Source organism: Corvus brachyrhynchos, unplaced genomic scaffold (assembly GCF_000691975.1).
Source record: "Corvus brachyrhynchos isolate BGI_N302 unplaced genomic scaffold, ASM69197v1 scaffold7, whole genome shotgun sequence".
Classification (NCBI taxonomy): domain Eukaryota; kingdom Metazoa; phylum Chordata; class Aves; order Passeriformes; family Corvidae; genus Corvus; species Corvus brachyrhynchos.
Window position 1 is genome coordinate 6,897,040 of NW_008239054.1, and position 22,531 is coordinate 6,919,570.

The following is a 22,531-nucleotide window of genomic DNA, read 5'->3' on the forward strand; positions in this document are numbered from 1 at the left end:
AGATCAGCTAGCAAAATATTAGTTAGAAATAGAGGCACCCTTCTACACAGCAAGAGCATCTGTGCTTCAGTTATGCCTTTGTCAGGAAATAAATAAAATTGTAATAGGAGTTTAGAGAAGGGAGATAGGCAAAATAAAAAAAAATCCTCTCTCCTTGGAAGAAGAGGCTGAATAGACTGGAACTCTTTGTTTAGAAGGGAGTGTAGTGACAGTATGATGAAACCATGGTGGTAAGGCTTATCGTACTTTGTATTTCCACAAAATCCTAGATTCAGGATGTATGTGAATGATAGGTACATAAAGATGTTATACTCAATTTGAGACTGTAGGTGTTGGCCTTCACTTTCCATTTCTTCCAGCCCAGCTGTGGAATATAACTCCTTGCTGTCATGATTTTAGGAGAGGCATAGTAGCTTTTTCTTTTTTTAGGAAACTTGGTTTTGGGAAATGATTTTAGTTCAAGATAGTCTCAAGGAATTATTTTACATACCAGGGATTTTTTTTTTTTAAATTTTGAGAAACTCTATTACTTATTCTGTACGCATTTAAGGTAGACGATTGCCAAAGCAGAACACAATGGGCTATGCCACGGACTACTTGAATTAGCTGATGCTAACAAAGATCTTGGCAAATGTGAGACAAAAAGCCCATCTTTTTTATTAAAATTGCTGGATATTTTTGCCCAGAACAGTTTTTGCCATGAGGGAGGGGAAAAAAAATTCTCTGCTGTGTTCTTTATTTCCAAATTGCCTTCGATGTGAACCTGTACATCTGCTTATCCCATACTTCATTCATATGAGAGCAGCTTCTGTAACCTATTTAAAAAATCATTACTATTTCCTGATCTCTGAGATATCTCTGAGATATAGTTTTCCATTTACTTGTCTGACTAGCAAGAGTTCACAGAAGCTACACAAGAATATATGAAGTGTCCCATGAGATCAGTAGACTGAGTCACATCCCAGTCCTCTGTTTCTAAATGAAATAAATACACAAGTAATCCTCACTCAATGCAAATTTCAGAAGGTCATTACCTCCTGTGCAAAGGAATAATGTGAAAAGCATCACTGATTTTTCTGTCCTAATAGATGAGTGCGTCCTAGTTCCAATGTTAAGGGATTTGATGAATGCCAATTCTTTATTTTTCTTTTCTGTCACTGTCATGATTACCAGAAATTTTTTTCCTTGACAATTTTCTTCCAACAATTTAGCTTCCTTCTTCCACACTGGTTTCCTCCAAAACCGATGTTTTTGTGTTTGGGAAAGTAACTTGTTTGTAGGTATGTTTTTTAAGCATACATAGCATGTTTGCTATGGTGTAGATGGATACTTAATGTGTGAAAGTAAGCCTGTTCATTTTTTTTCCTGCTATTTTATGCCTGCTCTGTCATAGCTAGAACACAAGTTTCTGTTTAGATGAGAATGGTGGTATTGCTTCACTTAGAAAATGTTAGCCAAGGCCAGGTTTTTAGCTGTTCTTCACCCTGCTCTTTGAGCTGCTCTGCTTCTCTCCAGACACCAGTGTTCAGTTACCCAAAGCTTTTAGAAAATGTCATAAGAGAGAAAACAGGCAGGGAAAAGACATCCCAATGGATTGTAAACTATTTCAGATTTTAATCTTTAATCTTGAAAATTTTGAAAGAAACACCTTTTCTGAAAGTAATCTCAGGGCTTGAAAAGCAGCAGTCACTGAGCCTGCTTTGATCAAATGTTCTAGAAACATTTTATCCACAGCAGTCTAAAGATATAAAGTCATGGACTGAGGAGCATTGTTGATTTGATGGAGCATTTTAATTTCAGTCACTCTCTGCCTTCTGCTCTCCTCTCATTTGTCCAAAGATGATGGTTACCTCTTTATCCCACAGGGGGTTCCACCTTCACTGCTGTCTCCCTGGTATCCTCTCTTGCACTCTGCTTACATCTCCTGTGCTTAGCTCTTTGTCTGCAGCTGAATGAGTGATGTAACTAGGTTGAAACCAGAAGAGTTGTGCACGAGCTGCCCTCAGCTGGAAGCTTGCTGTTTTGTTTCAGAAGTGAGGTTATCCTTGCAGAGCTAAAAGCCTGGTAGGTAGAATAAATGATATTTCCTTTCTCTATAAACACTGCTGTCTCGGACATGGAACTGTGAAAGGTGGAAGAGGCTCTGAATTCCGGTGTGTAGCTCTTCACTGCCCACATGTTGCAGAGCCAAGAGCCACAGAATGCCAACTTGCTACTTTGTATGTGTCAGGGAAAGTGTGTCAGTAGTTAAGGAGTCCTGAATGAGTAAATTGAGTGCAACATGTGAGTAGCAGGCTGTGTGGATTGCATGATAACATAGAAAGTCTTCTGAAAGGATCTGGGGCAAACAGAAAGTGTCTTGCTCCCTTCCTTCTACCTCCTTCTGCTAGCACTTCATCCTTCTAGGGCTCCTTTGTGCTGGCTCTGGTTCAACAATTCAGAAAAAAACATATCCCCCACTTGCCTAAACAATAAAAAATAAAGTTTAAAAAAATCCCCACTGAATGCATTTTGCTGGTTTAATAGGCCACTACAGCTCACACAGGGGTCTGATGAATGCTGAGCTACCAGCAGGTAGGTGTAGGGCTGTACAGCTAGGAGCAGTGCGAGAGGCCAATACAGCGCCCTCTGGGTGTTAGCGAGCTCTTAGGTTTCCTGTCCTGGGATGCTTGCCTTCCCTGCCTTCTACTTTTACTGGAGGTAGTCCAATAAGGAAACTACAAGTTCAGAAGTACACCTTGATTTCACCATATGTCACAGAACTTAAAGAGACAGGTTTAGTTTTATATATTATACAAATATATAAATAATATGTAAAATTATATAAAATACTATTTCAGTTGTCATAGTTATCCTACTGATTTTCAGTTATTTCTGCATGCATTTATTTAGATTGTTTGCTTGGTATCAAATATCTCACTCAAGTATCCCAAAACTGACTGAGTTAATTTATTTTTGGGAAAATGCCAATGGTCATTTTTGGAGCAGGTTTGACTGTGTAGGCTCAGATGCTTCATGGAAAGCCACAGGGTTTAAACACTGTTATATGAGGACATGACTTGTCTATAGGGCAGAGCAGCCCAGATTCCTGGACAGTGACGTGGAACTGAAGCAGTGTCCTGAAATGTGTTGGCCCGCTGGAAAACACTCAGGGCACAGGAGTCCTGTGGTATTTAACCACCTTGCATCCATCTGTGGTGTTTCTGTCAACATACTCATGGTCTTTCCTTTGATGAAGGGGTATTTGTGTTATCAATTTAGCTTGAATATATAATTATGACCTTTTAAACAAGCAATAAGATAAAAAATGTAGGCTGAGTATATTATAAACAGTTGAATAAATAGTTGTTTGGTGCCATGTGGTGGAAGACTGCTGAAGAAGGAAGTAAACATGGTCTAAAGCTGACATTTTTTGCAGGGATAGTACTGAAAATCATAAAGTAAATGCTATGCATTTATTTCTCTGTTTACTGAATTTGAGATACTTTGCAGGAGAAAATACACAGTAAATTAAATGGTGGTCAAAGTGTAGACCTAGCCCTGACTGAGAGCAGTTAAGAAACTTCCAAACTCTAATTTGATTGAAGAAGATGAAGAAAACTAAAGATATGAATAAAAAATTGTCCTGACTGTGGACTTCAGTGTATGAAGAATGAAAGAATTGTAAGTTTGGCATGGGCCTATGTCCAGAGCCGAATAAAAATACTGTGAAAGATAATGGAAAGAAAATTCTAATAAATTCTAGTGCTTTGTAGCTCAGAAAGAGCTTAATGACATGTTCATAATATAGCAAAGATACCTACTTTTTAACCACCAGGAAAAAAAATAGAAGCATAACAAACAGCTCCTTCCAAGTAGAGACAAATGACTGCTGTGAAGACAGGGGAAGTCCCACGTGTCTGAAATAAATCTAATGGTGGCTAATCATTTGTAAGTGTGAACAGATCATGTGGACTTCTTATTCTGACCACAAATAAAGGACTAATGACTTAAGATAAGAGGGGAAGACTCCACACACAAAGAGGGTAGAGACTGTCTTTTTATTAAGGGGATGAAACAATTATTCTGTATAATGAAGTACATAAATCAATATTAGGTTTGTAAAACAGAGCACAAAAAAGATGATGGTACTCAGAAGAAATAGGGAGATGATATCCTTCTATGTAGCAATTGTGAGATTGACGCTGTTGAAATGTTTGGTTTGGTTTTCATCATTTTTAAAGGACATTCAAGCACTGTAGCTTTTTGAGAAAAACAAGCAAAAAAAGGCCAAAGAATTACAAGGGAAGCAGGTCAGAGATGTATCAAAAAGCAAACAAACAAAAACAAACAAACACAAATAAACAAAAAATCTAAGAAACCTACAACATAAGCTTCTATATTTCTGTTGTCCGCACCGCCTATCTTGCAATGTGAGATTAGTATTTTTTATACTTAAGGGTAGTTGTACATTCAGGAAAACTGAATAAATTACACCTGTGTAAGGCTGCATGATGAATTATGCAGCTGCAATGAATCCCAAATGCAGGGATGTATTTGGGCCAAAAAAGCTGAAATGCCGTGTGCTGCGGTGGCTGTACACTCCAGCAGCAAAATCCAGGGGTGCCAGACTGTGCCAGACTGAGCTCATGCAGCTCCTCTTCCACCCTCTGTTTGCATCACTGTCTGTTGGAATCCAAGCCACAAACTTTCTGTTTCCTTCCCATCAACTTTTCAAGGGTCATTGCTATTGTGAAGATGCCTGTCCACAAAGCTGGACAGATCAGCTGGGCAGATTGGTATTTACTCTGGCATTCACTTTCACAACTATTAAAGAAAGAAAAAAAGTTTAGATGGTAGATTGAAGAAAATAAAATAGGCACCAAGACACCAGTGTGGTTTCTGCTGGTCTCCATCTGGATGACCTGTGTGTAATGGAAGAGGAAAGCTTTGCTTATTAACTATTTGATATATAGTAGAAGGTGGGGTTTATTCTAAGTGGAAGTTATTTAATTGTGCAGTTGATTTAAATGCTTGTTCAGGATTTTACATCTCTTGAAATAAAACACTGACTTGATCAAGAAATATTTTTTAATTTGATGATCATCTTCTGAAGAAGTTAATATTAACATTAGTTCCATTATTTTCTTTAATTCTATACAATCACTGATCCTTTTGCTCATAAGTATCTAAATATGCCTATGTAATGTCACTAAAACACAATGGAAGGCATAAGAGGATTTTGTGTGTTGCTATATTCACATGGATTTCATAAGTCCTGGGTTTTACGGTGCGTCCCACCATGAACTGCAGTTTGTACTGACCCATGTGCTGCAGTGTGTGGTGAGGTAAAAAGAAAGGATGAAATAGTGCTAAGATTGGCTTTTGTAACATTGCATCTTAATTTGAATAATATCTATTATTCAAATGTCCACTACTTTAAATAAAGAAAAAACACTTTTAGTAATTTATGAATCTCAAGTGTAAAGAAGACAACTCTCTAGCTAAATCTTATGGTATGTTATCTCAATAGCAAAGAAATGGCTTGATGTGAGCCCTGGAATATCAACAGATTATAGCTCATTTCTCATACCATAAATCAACACATAATTCCTAAGGGCAGGTTTCTGAAACATTGATTGGCTTATTTCTTACTAGCATTGCTATAGTTTTTAAAATTAAATTCAACATTTTATTATCTATTTATATCACTTCTTTTACTTCAAATGTAATTCTCTTATTTTTCATAAAATAGCCAGGAGACTGGGGCTTTTGGCTCTTCAAGCTTAGCACAGTGTGGCTTATACTTGTTTAAGGCTTCTTCTATTTATTAAAGGGAAATGGTGTTTTGTGGCTTGCAGGAAACTGCGGGGTGAGTGTGCTGTTCTACAAAACCATTGTACTGTTCCTGCAGGGACCTGATTTCAGTATTTCAGAGGCCTTCAGTGCATCCCTTCAGTGACCATAAAGGGTCATCCTAAAAGTGGCAGGCTTGCACAGAGAAATGTATTGTAGCCTCACAGGTTTACCATTTGGTTTCTTTACTCTGATGTCTGCAAAACAAATATTTATGGAGATGCTGTTAATAAGCCAAACCAGGGATGAAGTAGAACAGCAATCTATCTTGACAGCATTCAGCTCTCCACTACAGGTTCAAAATATTAAAAATACTTATCATAAATGAGTGAAACCCTCTTCTTTCATGCTCAATTATGAAATAGCTGAAGTAAGGAGGAAATTTAACAAGACCTTTTCTTAATTTAATCCAGAAAGATGGGAAGAAAGATGGGAGTAATTTCCTAGGGATATGTGAGGAGGTTTCAGCATTACATGGCCATTATATTGACAAGTAACAGTGTGTAGCACCACAAATGGTAGTACTGATTTAAAGACATTACAATTAAAATGAATACTAGAACACACATATTGGTATAGTACAGAACCAAGCCACAGGAGCTACTGGTATCTATAATCTAGTAGGATAAGTATATAAGATAAGATAAATAGCTTACAGAGCCATTTGGAGAACTGTATGATGGATGAATGAAATGAAAAACTTTTTTCTTGTGTGATCTTCGAAAATTTTTACGTATCCTTGATAAAAACAAACAGTGAAAATAAATTGTTTGCATATCTCTGATCATCTGAAATTCAATATGTTACTGGCTTTATTGTATTTCCATTTCCTTCCATGAAAAGTGGATGGTAACACTGGTCACCTTTCTAAGGCCATTTGAAATCTGTGGAAGAAGGCTATAAGGAGGTGTTCTTGAGTTATTTTGAATCTGGTTGAATCTACTATCTTCAGAGTTTAAACACTGCTTTGGTAATTTTAATAGGTAATGGAAAATTAAAATGTAATGAAAAACTATATTATGAGGGATTTATATAAAAATTTTAAAGTGTTTATTTGTTTTATTTAGGGTGAAGTTGTTTTCAGAAATGGAGAGAGGATGGGAACCATCAAATTTACTCAATTCCAAGGTAGGTTGTAAGCAATTTTCATTATATTATGTATGCAGTTTCAAACTTTTGTGTCAGTTACATTTGTTTCAGGATGTTCTAAGTAAGTACAATTATTTTGAAAAGGAACTACTTGGAAGATGCAGAAAGGAACTTAATAAGTTTTTGTTACCTGTTTAAAATACTGTGTTCTGAACCTTGAGTGCTGTGAAGTATTTCTGAGAATTTTTCTTGACAACAATCCACATATTTATAGAAACTGCGGATCTATAGCAACCAACAGCTGTTTAAAAAACTCTACTGGTCAGCTAAACGTCCACTTCTTAATACAGTTGTTCCTTAAAACTGGGTGTGAAAAGGAATTCAGAGAGGATTTTTGTTGTTCAACTCTTTCAAGTTAGTTTTAGCGCTCTCTGAAAACTCACTTTTGACATTCTGCAACTGCTTGCTAAAACTTGCTTCAGGAGTCAGTCCCTCAGCGTGCAGAGGACACAAACTGCTGACCCCATCCCTTGGAGGCAACACGCTCCACAGCGCAACTCACCAAGCCTGCTGCATCCTCTCAGCCTGAGCTGCTCCTGCAGGGAATGGTCTCAGCAGCAGAGACCACAAATGATGCCATAGAGATTTGTCAGGGGCCATTTGCAGCCAGGATGAGGCACTTGCTGGGACAGGTTTCTGCCGAAATGGTGATTCATGTTGTTTCTGCAGTTTATAGAATGCAATTTATGCGGTTTTTTTCCTAGGCTGAGGCTGAGATCAAACAGGAGATGATTGCATTTGGATGGTCTCGTGAGGGTAGTAGTAAGCTGGCAAATTCTTTTCATACAATGCATGAGAGAGAGCTTGCTCTCCCTTTGTTTTCAGGAGATCACTTTAAACATAATCTTGCTGACCAAGTTACAAAGGCTCATTCTTTGAACAGAAATTGTCTGCTGTATGGACATTATTATTAATGAAAAGCAATGCACTTGAGGGGATCTGTTGTTACTCATTCTAAATTACTGAAGCAATCTTCAGAATTGCTCTTGCCTTCACAACTGTAAGTGATGCTATTAATTCATGTTCCCGGAAGCATTTTGACCCACTAAAACTTTGCAGACATCATCTCACGGTAATGTAATTTAGGAATTCTTGCTCAACACTAATGATAAATATTGATTGCTTCCTCTTCTTCCTTCCCCCCACCTTCTTTTTTCACAATAGCAGTGTTTACAGCCACATGAAAGAATCATGAGAAAATTTTTACAAGAGGTGTTTATTCCTCAGAAGTCTGGAAGAGCTCTAATGCATTTTGCCTAAGGCAGCTACAAATACCCTCCCAGAGTGAGGAGGAAGTTTGGCATGTTCCATCTGCACATTAAGGATGTGATTGGGGACCATGGGGAGGTGCAATATATATCTTCTGAACTAATCCAGAGGAGCAGTAGAAGTCCAGTATAGCTGATTTTATACTGATTTTTTTTTCCAGCCATTCAGACTGAGGTTCTTTATAACATTTTCAGTTTCATATCAGATACTACTTAACATGAATGGTTTTACCATCAGCTGAAATATTGTTTGATCAGTAAAAACACAGGAGACAGCCACCCCTTTTAAAATTCCTTGAAATTGCAAAATTACTATTTCAGAAGTGATTCAGGCACATACTGAGTATTTTGATCATCAAACAAAGGTTTCCAATTAACCTACAGAAAAAAAAATAACTCAGGCATCCTATGGAGAAATGCCAGAGGAGGGTTGGATTTCTCCTCATGCAAGCAATAGCCTGTCAATGCATCTTAAGGCTTGTCTCAAGTTTTGTTAATTTCTCAGTCATTTTGGAAATAAGGAGAATGTGCAAAAATGTATGAGAAATTGAAATAAGGAAAGTATAACAACATAGATAAAAGTTTGGGGGGGTTTTAACTACAAATTATATTCTAAATATTATCAAGGATTTTTCTGTTCTTTTATTGGTATTGTTTTTGTTCAAAGCTTTTATATTCAATACTTGTGGTATAATCGTAGACATTATTAATCTGTTCAAAAGAATCCTTTATTGGTTAGGAAGCTTTCTGAAACATTCTCATTAACTTTTAATAATTGTTAGACTATTGGGAAAGTTCCTAATAATGTAAAGAAGTTAATTAAGTCCAGTGCTTAAAATGGTAAATGGGTTTTTCCTTTGTAGTTATAGCTGTTAGGAGCTATCGACCATGAGACATACAACTCATTGGTTAAAGTGGGGTTTTTTTAGAATATAATACAAATCATGATGATTTCAAGGAAAAAAGACCACATCAAAGATGTCTTGTAAATGCTTTTTTAAGATTAGTTGTAATTAATAATATAGCTTCTATTAAATGTATTAGTAGCTTATTATCCAAACATAGTATTTTGGAATACCTCAAGAGTAATTTTTTCATCTACACAGCTTTATAGTTTCTTTAATAGTTTAAATGAAAATTGTCGCAGTTGTTCACAGTTGAAATAATTCAATGCAGAAAAATAAAGCAGATAAATAGGTAATCATTTATCAGAATACGGACAAAATCTCTGTTCCTCATTTGCTTGGGTAGAAAAATCATCTGGGCAGTCTCAGGAGCTAAATTTTCTGTTCTTTGCTAGAAACTTTTGTTTTAATGAAACTATCTGCAAACATTTTGGCTATGGAAAAACAGACAGCCACATCTGCCAGAGACAAGGGAAAACCAGCCTATGAGGGTTCAAAGAGCAACTGCAGTACGCCTGACACGCTGTGATGAAATTCTAAATAGCTGGTTTAATTTTGGATCTAGATACAGTTTTTCCCAAACTCATGCTAGTCATGCCTCTTTTTCAGCTTCTGTGCAGTCTGTTACTTTTGCAAGTGGTCAAACAGATGGTGCCAGAGATAGCTGCGACCAAACTACTTGCTGCTTTATAGATCACGAATACCTCCCAGGAATGATTTAGTATGCAACAGAGAATACAGAGCACATGCAATAGCATTTTCGTTCCCTACCTTACTGGTAAATAAAGAGCAGACTGTTAGTCTGGCTGAGATATCCAATTGATGCTTGAAGTTGGCATCCTTCTGAATGAATGGCTGTTTTTCCACAAGTGCAATTAAGGAACTCTTCTCATAGTCAGACATGTAATTGAAATAGATGGTCAAAATCCTTTATCTAGTGAGAGCTGAAAAAGAGTCCTGACAACTTTTGTGGGCATAGCAGGGAGCAAGGAGGGCAGTAACAAAGCTGAGATTGTAGATTGCCGTGATACGGGAGGCTTCAAGGATAGGCTCTATACCTGTCCTTCAAAATGTCTCACTTTGGCAGATCCTTTCTGATTAATCTGACTGGAGCCTAGAAGGCACCTTGCTTTCAGTCAGATGGCTATTTCTGTCAGGTGTCAGAGAAAACCTAAGAGGCATCTGTGTTGGAATAGGTTGAAAAGGAAAATCAAAGAAGAATTGTAAACAAATACAATTGAAATGTGCGTAAGTCATGCTTTGTGTAGATAGGAAAAAAGTCCGCATATTGGAAAAAACTTTAAGAAAGTGGGTGGTCACCTGCCATATCTTTCTGGGAAGAATTTAAGGGTTTCAACTCATTTAGCCACATAATGTGATATGACATTTGTTAGTGTTGAAAGCTGATCTGTACACCAAGCAAGAGGGAGAGCATGACTTGTCAAGTGTAACACCTTTGGTCTTCTTAGAAAAAGCCTTACTGAATTTCTGCAGGAAAAGCCCCAGATATTCTTCTCTGAGTTTAATCAAAAGAAGTAGACAAAAAAAATGTCTACTCTACAGTCAAGAGGAAGGTACACAAGAACCCAGGACTGCTTTCCTGGATCTTCAGTTCATCTACTTTATTCTGACTTTTTTGCTGTCCTCAACTTTTTCAGTGAAGGAGGCATAAGAAATTCTGCAGAATCATCCACAGATACAATAGCTTGTTCTCCAGGGACATCAATCCAACCCTGGAAAAGTTTCCTTCTATTACTCTAAATACAGTCCATCATACTGTTACCTACTGTTGGTTCTTGTTTCCATAAAGGCTCATATAAATAATGTGACTAATTGCTTTTGAATATTTCTTTTAATATTTAACATCCATCCAGCATATGTCCCAAAGAACCAGTCTCTGGATGTTTTTTCTGTGATAATGTTGAAGGAATATAATCCAATTAATAGGAAATATTTAGTAAGAACTCCAAAAACTCAGAGATAGGTAGATAGATAGATGGATGCTGTGATGTCACCCTAGACTGGTGGTTAGGTTGTTCATAGGGAGAAAACATAAAATTTAATTGCTCTTCCAGCATTGGTTCTGTGTTCTGTTGTTTTCTTTTTTCCTTTGAATTCAATTTATTTGAGTATAAATCTTTGGATCCCTCAGCCAAGTGAGTATCAAACTGCTAATAGGTGTCAGGGCCACTCACCCTTTTTCTTCTGGTCTACCAGTCTGGATTTCTTTTTCTATGTCGTACAAGGATTTAGCAGGACAAATAGTGAAAATCATTATCCATATGTAAGTATAAATGCAAATGGGTGAAAACTACAGTTCTCCTCAGGCTGAGGAGAAAAAAGTGAATTGAAGCGGGGATCTCCCAAGTATATGATGAGTCTTTGTTATGGGTATCTGTATCAGAACAGGTGCATGGTTTACATTCTGAAATCCAAAAGGCAAGTGTTTTCATGACTTTTTGAGCTGGAGGGTGTCTTTGGACCATAAGGTTTAATTATTGCATGTGAATTTATTGTCTATCAATTTGTCATGTCTTTCATGAATCCATTTATAGTTTTGGCTTTCAACACATCCACTGGCAATGAGTTCCACAAAATAATTATGGATGTAATGATGAAAGCCCTTCCATCTGTTTGTTTTAAATCAACTGTCTTAAAATTTCACGGGGCATACCCCGCTTCTTGTAATGTGATAAGCAAGGAATAACTATGTCTTACTTTTTACATACTGTTCATGTTTTACAGATCTCTCTTATCAATGAGTCTTTTTAGAAATGCAAGTCTTTTTTATCCATTTAGCTTTTTCATCAAAAGCTGCTCTATAATTCTAATAAGCCTCTACCTTTCCTGATATTCTTATTCCTTTTGTGAGAGCTTAATGACAGCTACACACAACACTGAAACATCCACCTCCATACCTCACATTTCTGAATGACCTTTCTGCATTATTTTAACTGCTTTCACAATATTCTGTCTTGCCACATTCATCCTCTTTTTGCCTCTTTGGCCACCAGTGCCAAAGGGCAGAGCACAGCACTGATGTTTTCAAAGAACCAGCCACAGTAAGTCCAAGGCCTCATCCTTGATGCTCTTAATTACTTAGTACCAACAGCTGCATTTGTATACTGATATTCATTTTCTCTTGTGTGTTATGTTCACTAGCACTGAACATCACCTATAATATATAATATATAATATATAATATATAATATCAGTATCTCATGTACCTTTATAAAGTCCGCTGTCAGATGAAACTATGCAGGAGTTTATATTTAATATATGTTTACAGCTGTTTTCCCCTTTTATTGTCAGGTTTTTTTGACACATTCTTGTTCAATTTCTGTTCTGTTCCATACCTACCAGCAGCAATGTTTCCTCCTGTGCCAGTTATTTCTCTTGTAATCTGCTGTCATTACTTATTAGGAGTTGGGGTTTGTGTTCATTTGGTTTGTTTTTATAAATAAACATGAAAAAAAAGTACTGAAATTCAGGTGCCCAAGTTAGGTACTTGTGCTGTCAAACTGGAGAAGGGACAGATAAGAGTTGTAGAAATTGTTAGGGATCTTAGGGTACTATTTACAAAGAAAGATTAGTGGGATTAAGTGTGGGGAGTTAGTAGAGTCACCTCATTTTGAGCAATCAGTACTGTGTGGATATAAATTGCAAGGCCAGGGAGGACTTGCTGGAAGGGGACACTGATATGCAGCTGCTGGTCGTCATGGCAGCTTGGTTTGGTTTGGTTTGGTTTGGTTTGTTTTACCTGAGCTAGCTTTAAACAGGCCAACTACGGGGCTGTGAGCAGTGTAGCAACAATAACATGGAGCAGACTGGAAGCTGGAAATCTGCTCAGGAGCGAAATCAGTGCTTTGGTAGGTAACCTTTCCATTGGGAGCACAGCTATGGGAGGCCACGGCTTTGCAGCTATCAGCATTCAAGCCAACTAATTTCAGGCTAGCTGGGTACTTCTGTGCCACCCAAAGTTGCAGTCAGCATGACAGGGTTGCTGGGAAGAGTTGCATTCTTTATTTTGCCCCAGGCACATTTGAGGAGCAGGGGAGACCTGCTTCTCAGTGTGTGTGTGACTGTGCTTTACACAGCAGTTCATCCCTTGAGAGGTGGTTTGAACTGTGCAAATAATTATTACTGGGACAAGCAGACGCACTATAGAAGAAGCTGTCATTTTCATAGGATTCCACTTCAGTACATTCAGCATACTCCAAGGCACAAAGTGTTTCACGGGATCTGATAAGTCTCTGTCACTATGTTGTGCAAAAATGTCTTAGGAAGTGTCTTAATTACCGAGAAAAAAGACTAACTTTCAAATGTGACAGCAAACAAAAAAAGTTGAAAAGCAATGGAAAATAATTTTACTAGAATTCATTTATACCAAAGACTGAAGTATTCAGCTCCAAAAAGTCAACAGAAATTAGTACCCAACTAAAGAAATAGTGTCTAAGAAGGACCTGAAAGAATTGTTAGATTTTTCCTTCAGAGCTCCTTGACTTTCACTGGAATTTAAACTGAACTTTTTTTTTTCCAATTGGCATTCAGAATCCTACTTCTACAAGAGTTAACTTGTTCAGATGTTCCACTTCAGGTGATGTACAGTGCTGTCCCTCCTTGTCACCACCCAGTCCTCCCTGTCTTTTGAAGAGAGACAGAGGTTTTCTTGAGGGCTATGGGGCCACCTTGACCTGCTGCTCTCTGCAGATGTGTGCTGGCTAATCTCTCCCCTTGGCATCTCAGAAAGACACTTTTTCTGGAAGAATTTGTAATACATTACATGGGGATAAAAAGAGCCATAAGACTTACAAGAAACCCATGAAATTCTGATATATATTATGGGAAAATATTTAATTTGGCATAATTAATAAAGAATTCAGTCTATTGCAATGACATCATCCCTAACTTGTGGTTCAAATATTTCCCCAAGATATACAGAACCGTGAAAGAGAATAACTTTAATTCTTGATGAATGGAAAAGAAGAAAATGAAGTTTATCTAGGTCACTGAAAGGACATAGATTTATTATTTGACATTACTATTTGAGCAGACAAAACAGAATATTGTTGAGTAGTACACCAAGCCAGCATTCAATGGTTTGTATAGTTGTAGGCTAGAGATACAAAGATAATCTTACAAAGCCTAAAAGATCTCTGAATCTGTGGAATCTTATAACAAAGTATATTTGACAAAAATTTCCTTTATAGAACTACTTCAGGGATGGTAGGCAATATCATCACAGTGTTATGAGAAAACATCTCTGACAGGTGGATCTATTATAGATAAGGGAGATGGAAAGGGAATAATTCTTTTGAAACAGTGAATATGGATTTATTCACTGTGTAGGTAACCAAAGGCAGTTGTGAATTTTATGCTGCAGAATTCATTTAGGGATTTGTACTAAAACTTTGAGAGCACAGAAGCAGTTTAAGTCGAGCTATTAGCTCCTTATTAATGGAACAGAAAGGTTAAGTTGCTTTTCAAATTTACTAGTCCCCTTTTTTCCATCCTGATCATAGTTTTGTTTTTTTCTGCCATTACAAATGCTTATTTAATTTCAAATTGTAGAACATAATGCTGTCATTGTACTGGCACCTATTTCTCTAAGCTGTCATTTTATTTTTTGTAAAAACAATCTATTTCAATATATAATCCCTGGACCCTGGTTCAGAAATTAAAGAATTCTGATTCTTTAAATGAGCACATGTAATTAATAGATTTGGAAGAAATCTTTTGAATTTTGTCTAAATGTCTGACCTTTGGTAGTACTCCACAATGGATCTGTGATAAACATCTCTCTGTTTATTTTCATTGAATTTTACTGATTTGCTCCAACAGAAATTTCTCACTCTCCTTTTGAAAAGAAATGAAGTGGCGATGCCAGTTCAGGAAATAGCAGCTTTCCATTTCTCTATTCCAAGAGTCAGTATAGACCCTTTGTAATCCCATATTTTGACTTAGAATAAGCACATTTTTCAGACTTTTCTTTTACAGGGTCTGGGAGTCTAAAAAACCCACAACAGCCACACCCCAGACATTTTGGACTTAGGCAAAACATTTTTTAAAAGCTTACTATGGACGTTAATGTACCCCTACCCCTGGAATGAAAGGACTGGGTCATACTTTTCTTGCTCTTGAGTTGCTACTTCAAAAATTGAAACCAAAGGGAGAACATGAGTGTGAACTCTTGAGAAAAATCTCTGTTTGAAGTTCCATCCGTCTTGGTATTTGTTACCTTCAACTGGAGCGCGTGTATAATTTTTTCCTTAAATGATTATAGAGGACAAGGGATGAATTCCTCATAAGAAAATTATTTCATTAGATTGATCTAGTATATCTACCTGTAGCAAAGTGATTCCACCACAGATGATTTAGCAGTGATTCAGTTCAAACTACTGCCAGAATGAAAAATGTGTTGAATTAATACTGTTCGTGTACGGAACAGGGTCAGGCAGAGATATAGGGAACTGTCATTTGTACATAAAACTAAGTGCTATTTTATATGATCCCCAGCTACTGACACAAAGCTGTTTCATTCCTCACTGTGTTCTCCCTTTATTCCTCCCCTCTTCGTTTAACCTTTATGCCATGGACACATTTTTCCTCCTTGAGCTGCTTTCTGCATATCCAATTCAGAGCTATCCAGGCCATGGTTGACCTTGGCAGACTGTACAGTCTTTACTGGTTAATCTCTTGTGTATAATAATCAATTTACTTTTGGAACTTGACTGGACTCACTAGGCAGGCTCAGAAGCCCCACATGACATGGGAAGCATGGGGATAGTCTCCCTGTCAGTGTCTTGGCCACTGCAAATCATCTTGGATCTACCAATAAAGACTAGTTTGAAGGAGGAGGAAAAGAGCAATACCTCACTGAAAGGGTATTCCCTAAACTCATAGAATCATTTAATTTGCAAAAAGCCTCATCAAGTCCAACCTTTGACTAATCACCACCTTGTCAAAGTGAACCTGGCACTAAGTGCCAGGTCTAGTCATTTCTTGAATACTTCCCTGGATGGTGATTCCTCCATCTCCCAGAGTCCATTCCAGTCTGTTCCAGTCACTCTGCTTTTGCACTGAGCAGGCTGGATAGCTCTTCCCCAGGAAACATATTCCCATCTATAATATAGTCATGAGGGATCCCTGCTTCTGTTAGAAATATGCTATAGGATCCAAATTAGTAATACACATACCCTGTTCTGGCCATTTTAAAAGGTCAGGTTATTTATAAGCCTGTGAGGCAAATAGCCCTACATACTGCCTTCACCTGAGTACATCTGGGGAAGCAGATCCTTGTGCTCCTCAAGAATAAGGTGTCTGACACACACAGAGACCCTAATTCTCAAGCAATCAATTTTACTCTTTTAGAATACTGCTTGTAGCACACAGGCTATAGGATGGAGCCAAGGAGAGCTCAGTGGATTGCAGGAATGTCACATGTTCATAAAAGCTGACAACTCCCCCTGGAATATGAAGCATGTGTTTCTCACATTTAGGAGAGAAAATAAGGAGAGGCTCCCTGCACAGAGAAAGGGGAGCTAAGCCTTCATCTCATTCTGGCCCTTCAAAAGGTCAGTGCAGAAAGTGTTGTTACACAAAGTGATTTTAACCTTACTCTGCTAATGTGACATTTGGAGCATGGCTGTGGCAGTCTGATGTGACAGCAGGCGAATCTTGCATTTGTGCTGTGTTAGTAAATGGCAGACGGCCTGATAAAAATGAGGGACTTATTCACGTATATAGTCTGTGCTTCCCCTCTCCAGAGGAAAAGACTTTGAAAAGTCTCTGAAGTGTGAATCCCAAAGGTCAGTAAATGCACGAAGGGCTTGTTGAATTCAGAGAAGAGAACAGAATTTTAAAAAAATCATTTGTGAATTTTCACACCCAGAAAACATTAAGTTGGATTTAAGGCTGCAGTTGTATACAGAAGCTATAAATCATCAAAAGCTCTTTAACTGCTCATATCCAGGTTTGATAAATTCAGCTGATAACCTAAGTGATAACCTGTAGCCGAATGCTAGATTATTGCCTGTGTGTTACTGGTTCATTTTTCAGCACTTTAGGGCTATTTTAATCCCTGAAAGACTCAGGTAGCTTTAGTTCATCTGATTTACTGTGCTAGCTAAAATCAGTGGTGCACATAACTACAGCTGTGGGCTGACTCTGGTGCAAGAGGGTTTACAGAAGCATTAGTTCTGGAAAAGAGTGTGGGCTCACAAGCCATGAATAGGTAGATGGGTGTCCTTTGGATGTAGAACGCCCTACTGATGCCATGGACCATAGAATAAGTTAAATATTTCATCCGTCCTCTGAGCTTGAGTTGGACTTGTGCTTCTGTTTCCTTTATAAATACATGTGTCAATTATCTTTTTTAAATGAAAGTTCAAATTATTTTTTTTTTTACCCCTGTATGATCTATCTATTTGTATGGAAGAGGCTGACTAAAAGAAAAGAATACAAAAGATAAAATGTTAGAGGTAAAGACAACTGAGTTGTAAGTCTCAATTTCTAAGTTGCTCAGGCATTTTGAAAATGCTACCCAAAGTGGATTTTCCCAAAGATTAGCTCAGTTGGTCAGAGCATGGTGCTAATCATGGCAAGGACATGAGTTCTGTCCCCATATGGGCCATTCACGTAAGATGATCCATGTGGGTGCCTTCCAACTCAGAATATCCTGTGATTCTGTGAAGCTAGCTGGCAGCCAAGTCAACCTCGACATGCCCCATCCCAAATGGAGCAAAGACAAAATCTAACTTTTGTAAAATGTAGTAGCCAGTTAAATGCATCTCCTTTGGTTTCAGAACTGAAGATTTGAGCATGTAAGCATTTTTTCAAGCTTTTCTTTCCTTAGACCTTTGTTTTGATTGATAAAGGAGATCTGGCCAGAATAACGATAATGTTTTCTTGCTCTTTCACTGAATAAGAGAATAACAGTCTAGGTAGGAGCATTGCAAAGTTCCTCAGCTCTGCCCTGTGAAATTTAATGTTGAGATTTACTTAGCATGAGATCCTAAAAGGAATAAAAGTTTATCTTAAATGATCTGTCAGGTTCAATTTATTTGCAGTAATTGGCCTGGAGCTCTTACATTTAGCAAAGCCTTGGCTGCTCTTGCATGGGCACAGTGCTTGGAAGAAAAGGCTCTTTTTGCTGCCTAATGATACTCCCACGCAAAGTAGTCCAACTAACATTCCTGGCAAGGCTTCCTATCCCAGAGGGCCATGGACAGATGTACTGGAAGAGTAGCTTTGGGCCTTCACAATCTGCATGCATACCTCCTGGTGCTGGGCAACAGATCCTACAGAAATGTGTACTGCCTCGTTCGTGACAGATTTGAGGAATTCAAGAAATACCAGACCTTGCACTTAGTGCCGTGGTCAAGTTGACAAGATGGTCAAAGGTTGGACTCTGTGATCTTGGAGATCTTTTCCAAATAAATGATTCTGTGATTCTGTCATTACAAGCAGCCTCCTTGCCTCAAACAGCACAGCCATGGCCAGGCATGGCTAATGGGGGCAAGGCGCACTCATGCCTTTGGGCTGATGCCAACTGTGGGCTCTTGACATGCATTAAAATTATGCATGTTGGAACCCCACATTTAGCAGTGCTTGTCCTGAAATTCAGGTAACAGTCTGCAGATGCAAAGGATGGGGAGACGAGATGGTATCTAGGCCTTAGCGGCACCTGTTTCTTTGCTCTTTCACCAGCTCACTAATATATAGACTAAAAGAACAGGTGTAAAAGTGGCTCATCAGTATTCTTCATTGCAATATAATTAATTGATCTCATGACTGTCTGTAATTTACACTCATTCAAGAGGCATTCATTCCAGGTGACATTCATATCCCCATCATTTTGTATAAATTTAGGATGAAATATTATGCTTTATTTAAGACTACATATATTCCTCTTGTTTGCTTTCCTTTCATCTCAGCATTGCAACTGTTATTAAAAACAAGCAGAAAGTGGGGAGACAGGAGTAAGGGAATGAATGTCATAAACCAAGTACTCAAAAGTCAGCAATTAGAGGATCATAGGTAAAAGCTCACCAACAGTTTTTCCCTCCATTCTAAAGAGTAAAATTACTAACGTTGAAAATCTCTAGCAATGAAAAATTACAAGCAGCTGAGGCAAACTCATTCAAGGTCCAGATAAGGAAACTGGAATAGTCTGTGCTGACAGACCTGATTTTAACTGGGTGAGAGATTAGGTCATAGAGTGGCTTTTAGTCACTTTGCATTAAGAAAGTGAAATTCTGTCCCTACTTTACATTGCTCAGGATGGAGATGGAAACACAGAGTTGAAATATTTCATAATGTTACTCTAATTCAGTCAAATTGTTTGCCACTTAGCATTCCAAATAGTTTCTTCACTAAAACAGAAACGGGTAGGCTGCCCCAAGATGCACAAAAAGGAAGTACAATCTTCAGGATTCTCTGAATTTTCCCTTTGTCAATCTTTTTTTATTAATGTTTGTTGATATCTTCCCAGAGTAGAGAACTGTTAAAAAAGCAAGGTTTTTTAAAAACCAGGTTAAACAGGTTTTTACCTGTGGTAAAAATGCTAGGAATTTTACAACTGGTTAAATTTTGTATAAAAAAAATAGTGATGTACGTATACTGTTATCTCAGATTCAACATAAGCATCATATAATGTCCTCTGTCACCACCATGTGTGGATTTTCCACACTTTGTAGAGGGCCAGTAGCAATCAGTCCGTGGAATAGTGCTAAGCTCCTTTGTGCTTTGACTAGAATATTCTCCTGTGTATTCCCTTTTCTCAGATGGTATGAGTTTTCAGGGAATTGTCCTCATCAGAGATTTGTGAATTGCTGTTCAAGAAATTGCCACAGATTTCCCAAACTATGAGATGTGGGTGCCTCATAAAGGTCTGAAGCAGAAGAAAGCTTCCTGGCTTGTACATATGATAGGTTTCCATGCTTATAGTACAATTCAGCAGCCATTCTCAATGATAGGATTTTTGCCTGTGGTCTATAATTATGAGGGTAGAGAAGGACTTATGGGAATATTTAGATTACATGTCAGCCAGATCATCAGGTAACTCTATGTAATGGTCAAGTAGTAGAAGAAGATGCCAGGAAAGTTATGCCATTCTCATTTTATTTTTCAAAACAAGCTAACTAGATGATGGTGGATAATTAATCCCCATGGAGTGACCAAGGACAAACAAAATTGAACAATAGCTATTTCTCTTTGTCATCTGGAATGGTTCTATAAATTGTGTTGTTACATAAAAATCGATAGCTGATCTGTTACATGGATAAAACCCAAACAACAGATAAAATATAAATGAAGCTGCATCACACTGAATTGGGTCAAATTACATTGGAAATGGGTCAAGCCTTTAGGAATCCTTCCCTACTGTTGATTATAATGAGTGAGCGAGGTTTTAAAACCAGCTTACAGATTTTAATCAGCAGTAGCTTATGGTATGATGAATTGCTGCTGTGTATGTGCTGTAATTAAGCAGTGCTTTATGAAGACAGTGTAGTTGTACTGTTGTAAACTCTGAGCCTGATACAGCAAAGTTCTGAATCCATCTTGAAATGTTAAACTGATTGGACATTCAGGCCTTTAGCATCTCACACAGTCAAACCTCTAATGCAACAGACAGTGCAAGACACCCCATTTTGCACATGAATTAAATATTCATCTGTGACTGTAGCAGCTTTTAAATTTTTAAGGTATTGATCCACAGCCTACTTTGATCTTACAGCATACAATCTGAAGCAATGTTAATATTAAGTACCCAAATATAAATATTATGTTCTGGAGGCACATGAAATGCAAAATTTTATTTCCCTCAAGAAATTAAGTTATTCCAAGCATGTGACAGTCTGTTGCAATGCCTTCTACAAGGAGTACGAATGAAAAAGGTGAATTTTGTTCTTGCTAAAGTGCCCATACAGTTAATCATGTATCGTTTTGAATGGGTTTCTTTTTTTGGGTTTTTTGGGGGTTTTTTTGGGGTTTTTTTGGTTTTTTGGTTTTTTTTTTGGTTTTGACACATGTACAAATTGACTGTGCTTGCCAGGTGAAAATGAACTTCCAAATTTGAATAATATATTTGTTTTATTTGATAACTGGATATTATGGATTTAATTGAAAGCTATTTTAGTTAGTTTACCAATTAAATGGTAAGAATGTAGATCCTCAAGCTGTTCTTCAGACGTTTGCTTGATCTTTAACTCCCTGCATGCCCGTATTTACACCAGCATTTGTCTGCTCTGGACTTAGACTAAGATGTGGCATATCTAAGCCACATCTAAGCCCTAGAACCTCAGGACAAATTGTTTTCTTCCAAGATGCAATGTTGCTGAGGATGTCCCCGTGTGTAGCAAACAGACCACCCGCATAAAAAGTGCATAATTCAGATGTAGTTCCATCCTCTGCCTGATGTGGAGCAGGAATTTGCATCAAAACCTCCTTTATTCTGAAGTTACTGAACTGCTCCTGAGATGTATCTGGGGTGAATTTCTAAGTCTTTCCAGCTTATTCTTTTTTGCTATGTATAAATAACTAAGTAACCACAAAGAAAGAGCAAAATGACAGTCCAGGAGCCAGGAAATTAACCTAAACTGGGGAGATCTGAGTTTGGACCCCTCATCCAGATTTTTCTGAGAGGGAACTTAAACCCTTATTTAATGTATCTCAGAGGAATGTTCCTGTGACTGACCTAGGAGGCTAAGTGGGCTTAGCAGAAATTCCTCTTTCTTGTCACAAAAAAGTATTGGGTCAGATGTAGAATATATTTGCACTGTTAATTACGCCCATATTTGGTTTTGACCTTAGTGCCTAGGTCATTAAATCTCCTGGCCAACACAAGTGGAAACAGAAATGGAAATTCCTTAACTTATATTTGAACATTTATAGACCTTTGAATTACTTTGTTAACAGAAAAGGTAAACAATTAGTTTAAACTAGTTAAATGGTAGTAAAATTTCAAGAAAAATCTTAAGCCCAAATATATCAGTGCAACAGGAGTCATCTTTGCTGAGATGAGTTTTTGTTGTCTGTGTACTGCACTCTATTTGTACAGGTGTAAGTGACAGCAGGATTATTTTTTGTGAGCAGGTATTGGTTTTTTTCAGTGGCCTTTTTGAAAACCTTCCTTCCAAAAATTTGTCCTTCAGCTCTTTTCAAAGCTACGCAACTGTAGCGGGTTTGGTTTGTAGCTGGGCGGAAACACCAATTTAGCGTAGTGCTTTGGTCCAAAATACTCATTATTGTTTATCTTCTGTGAGATAACAATTAGGACAAATGCAAAGCAGGCACCAAACTTGAAAGAATAAAAAGGAGTTTATTAACAGACCTAAAAGAAGGAAAAAAAAAACCATACCACACCTTCAGAAC

General features: G+C 37.7%; 1 protein-coding gene across 1 annotated transcript in view; it reads left to right on the forward strand.

Annotated features, from left to right (window-relative positions):
• GABBR2 (gamma-aminobutyric acid type B receptor subunit 2) overlaps window positions 1-6,963 on the forward strand; it is a gene marked incomplete at its 3' end in the record, with an annotated part of 253,995 nt that extends 247,032 nt beyond the window's left edge. Inside the window, exon 8 of the mRNA XM_017739111.1 lies at window positions 6,903-6,963. Within this exon, the coding sequence (XP_017594600.1) occupies window positions 6,903-6,963 (61 nt within the window). The remainder of the gene's footprint in view (window positions 1-6,902) is intronic.
• Window positions 6,964-22,531: the final 15,568 nt, after the last annotated feature.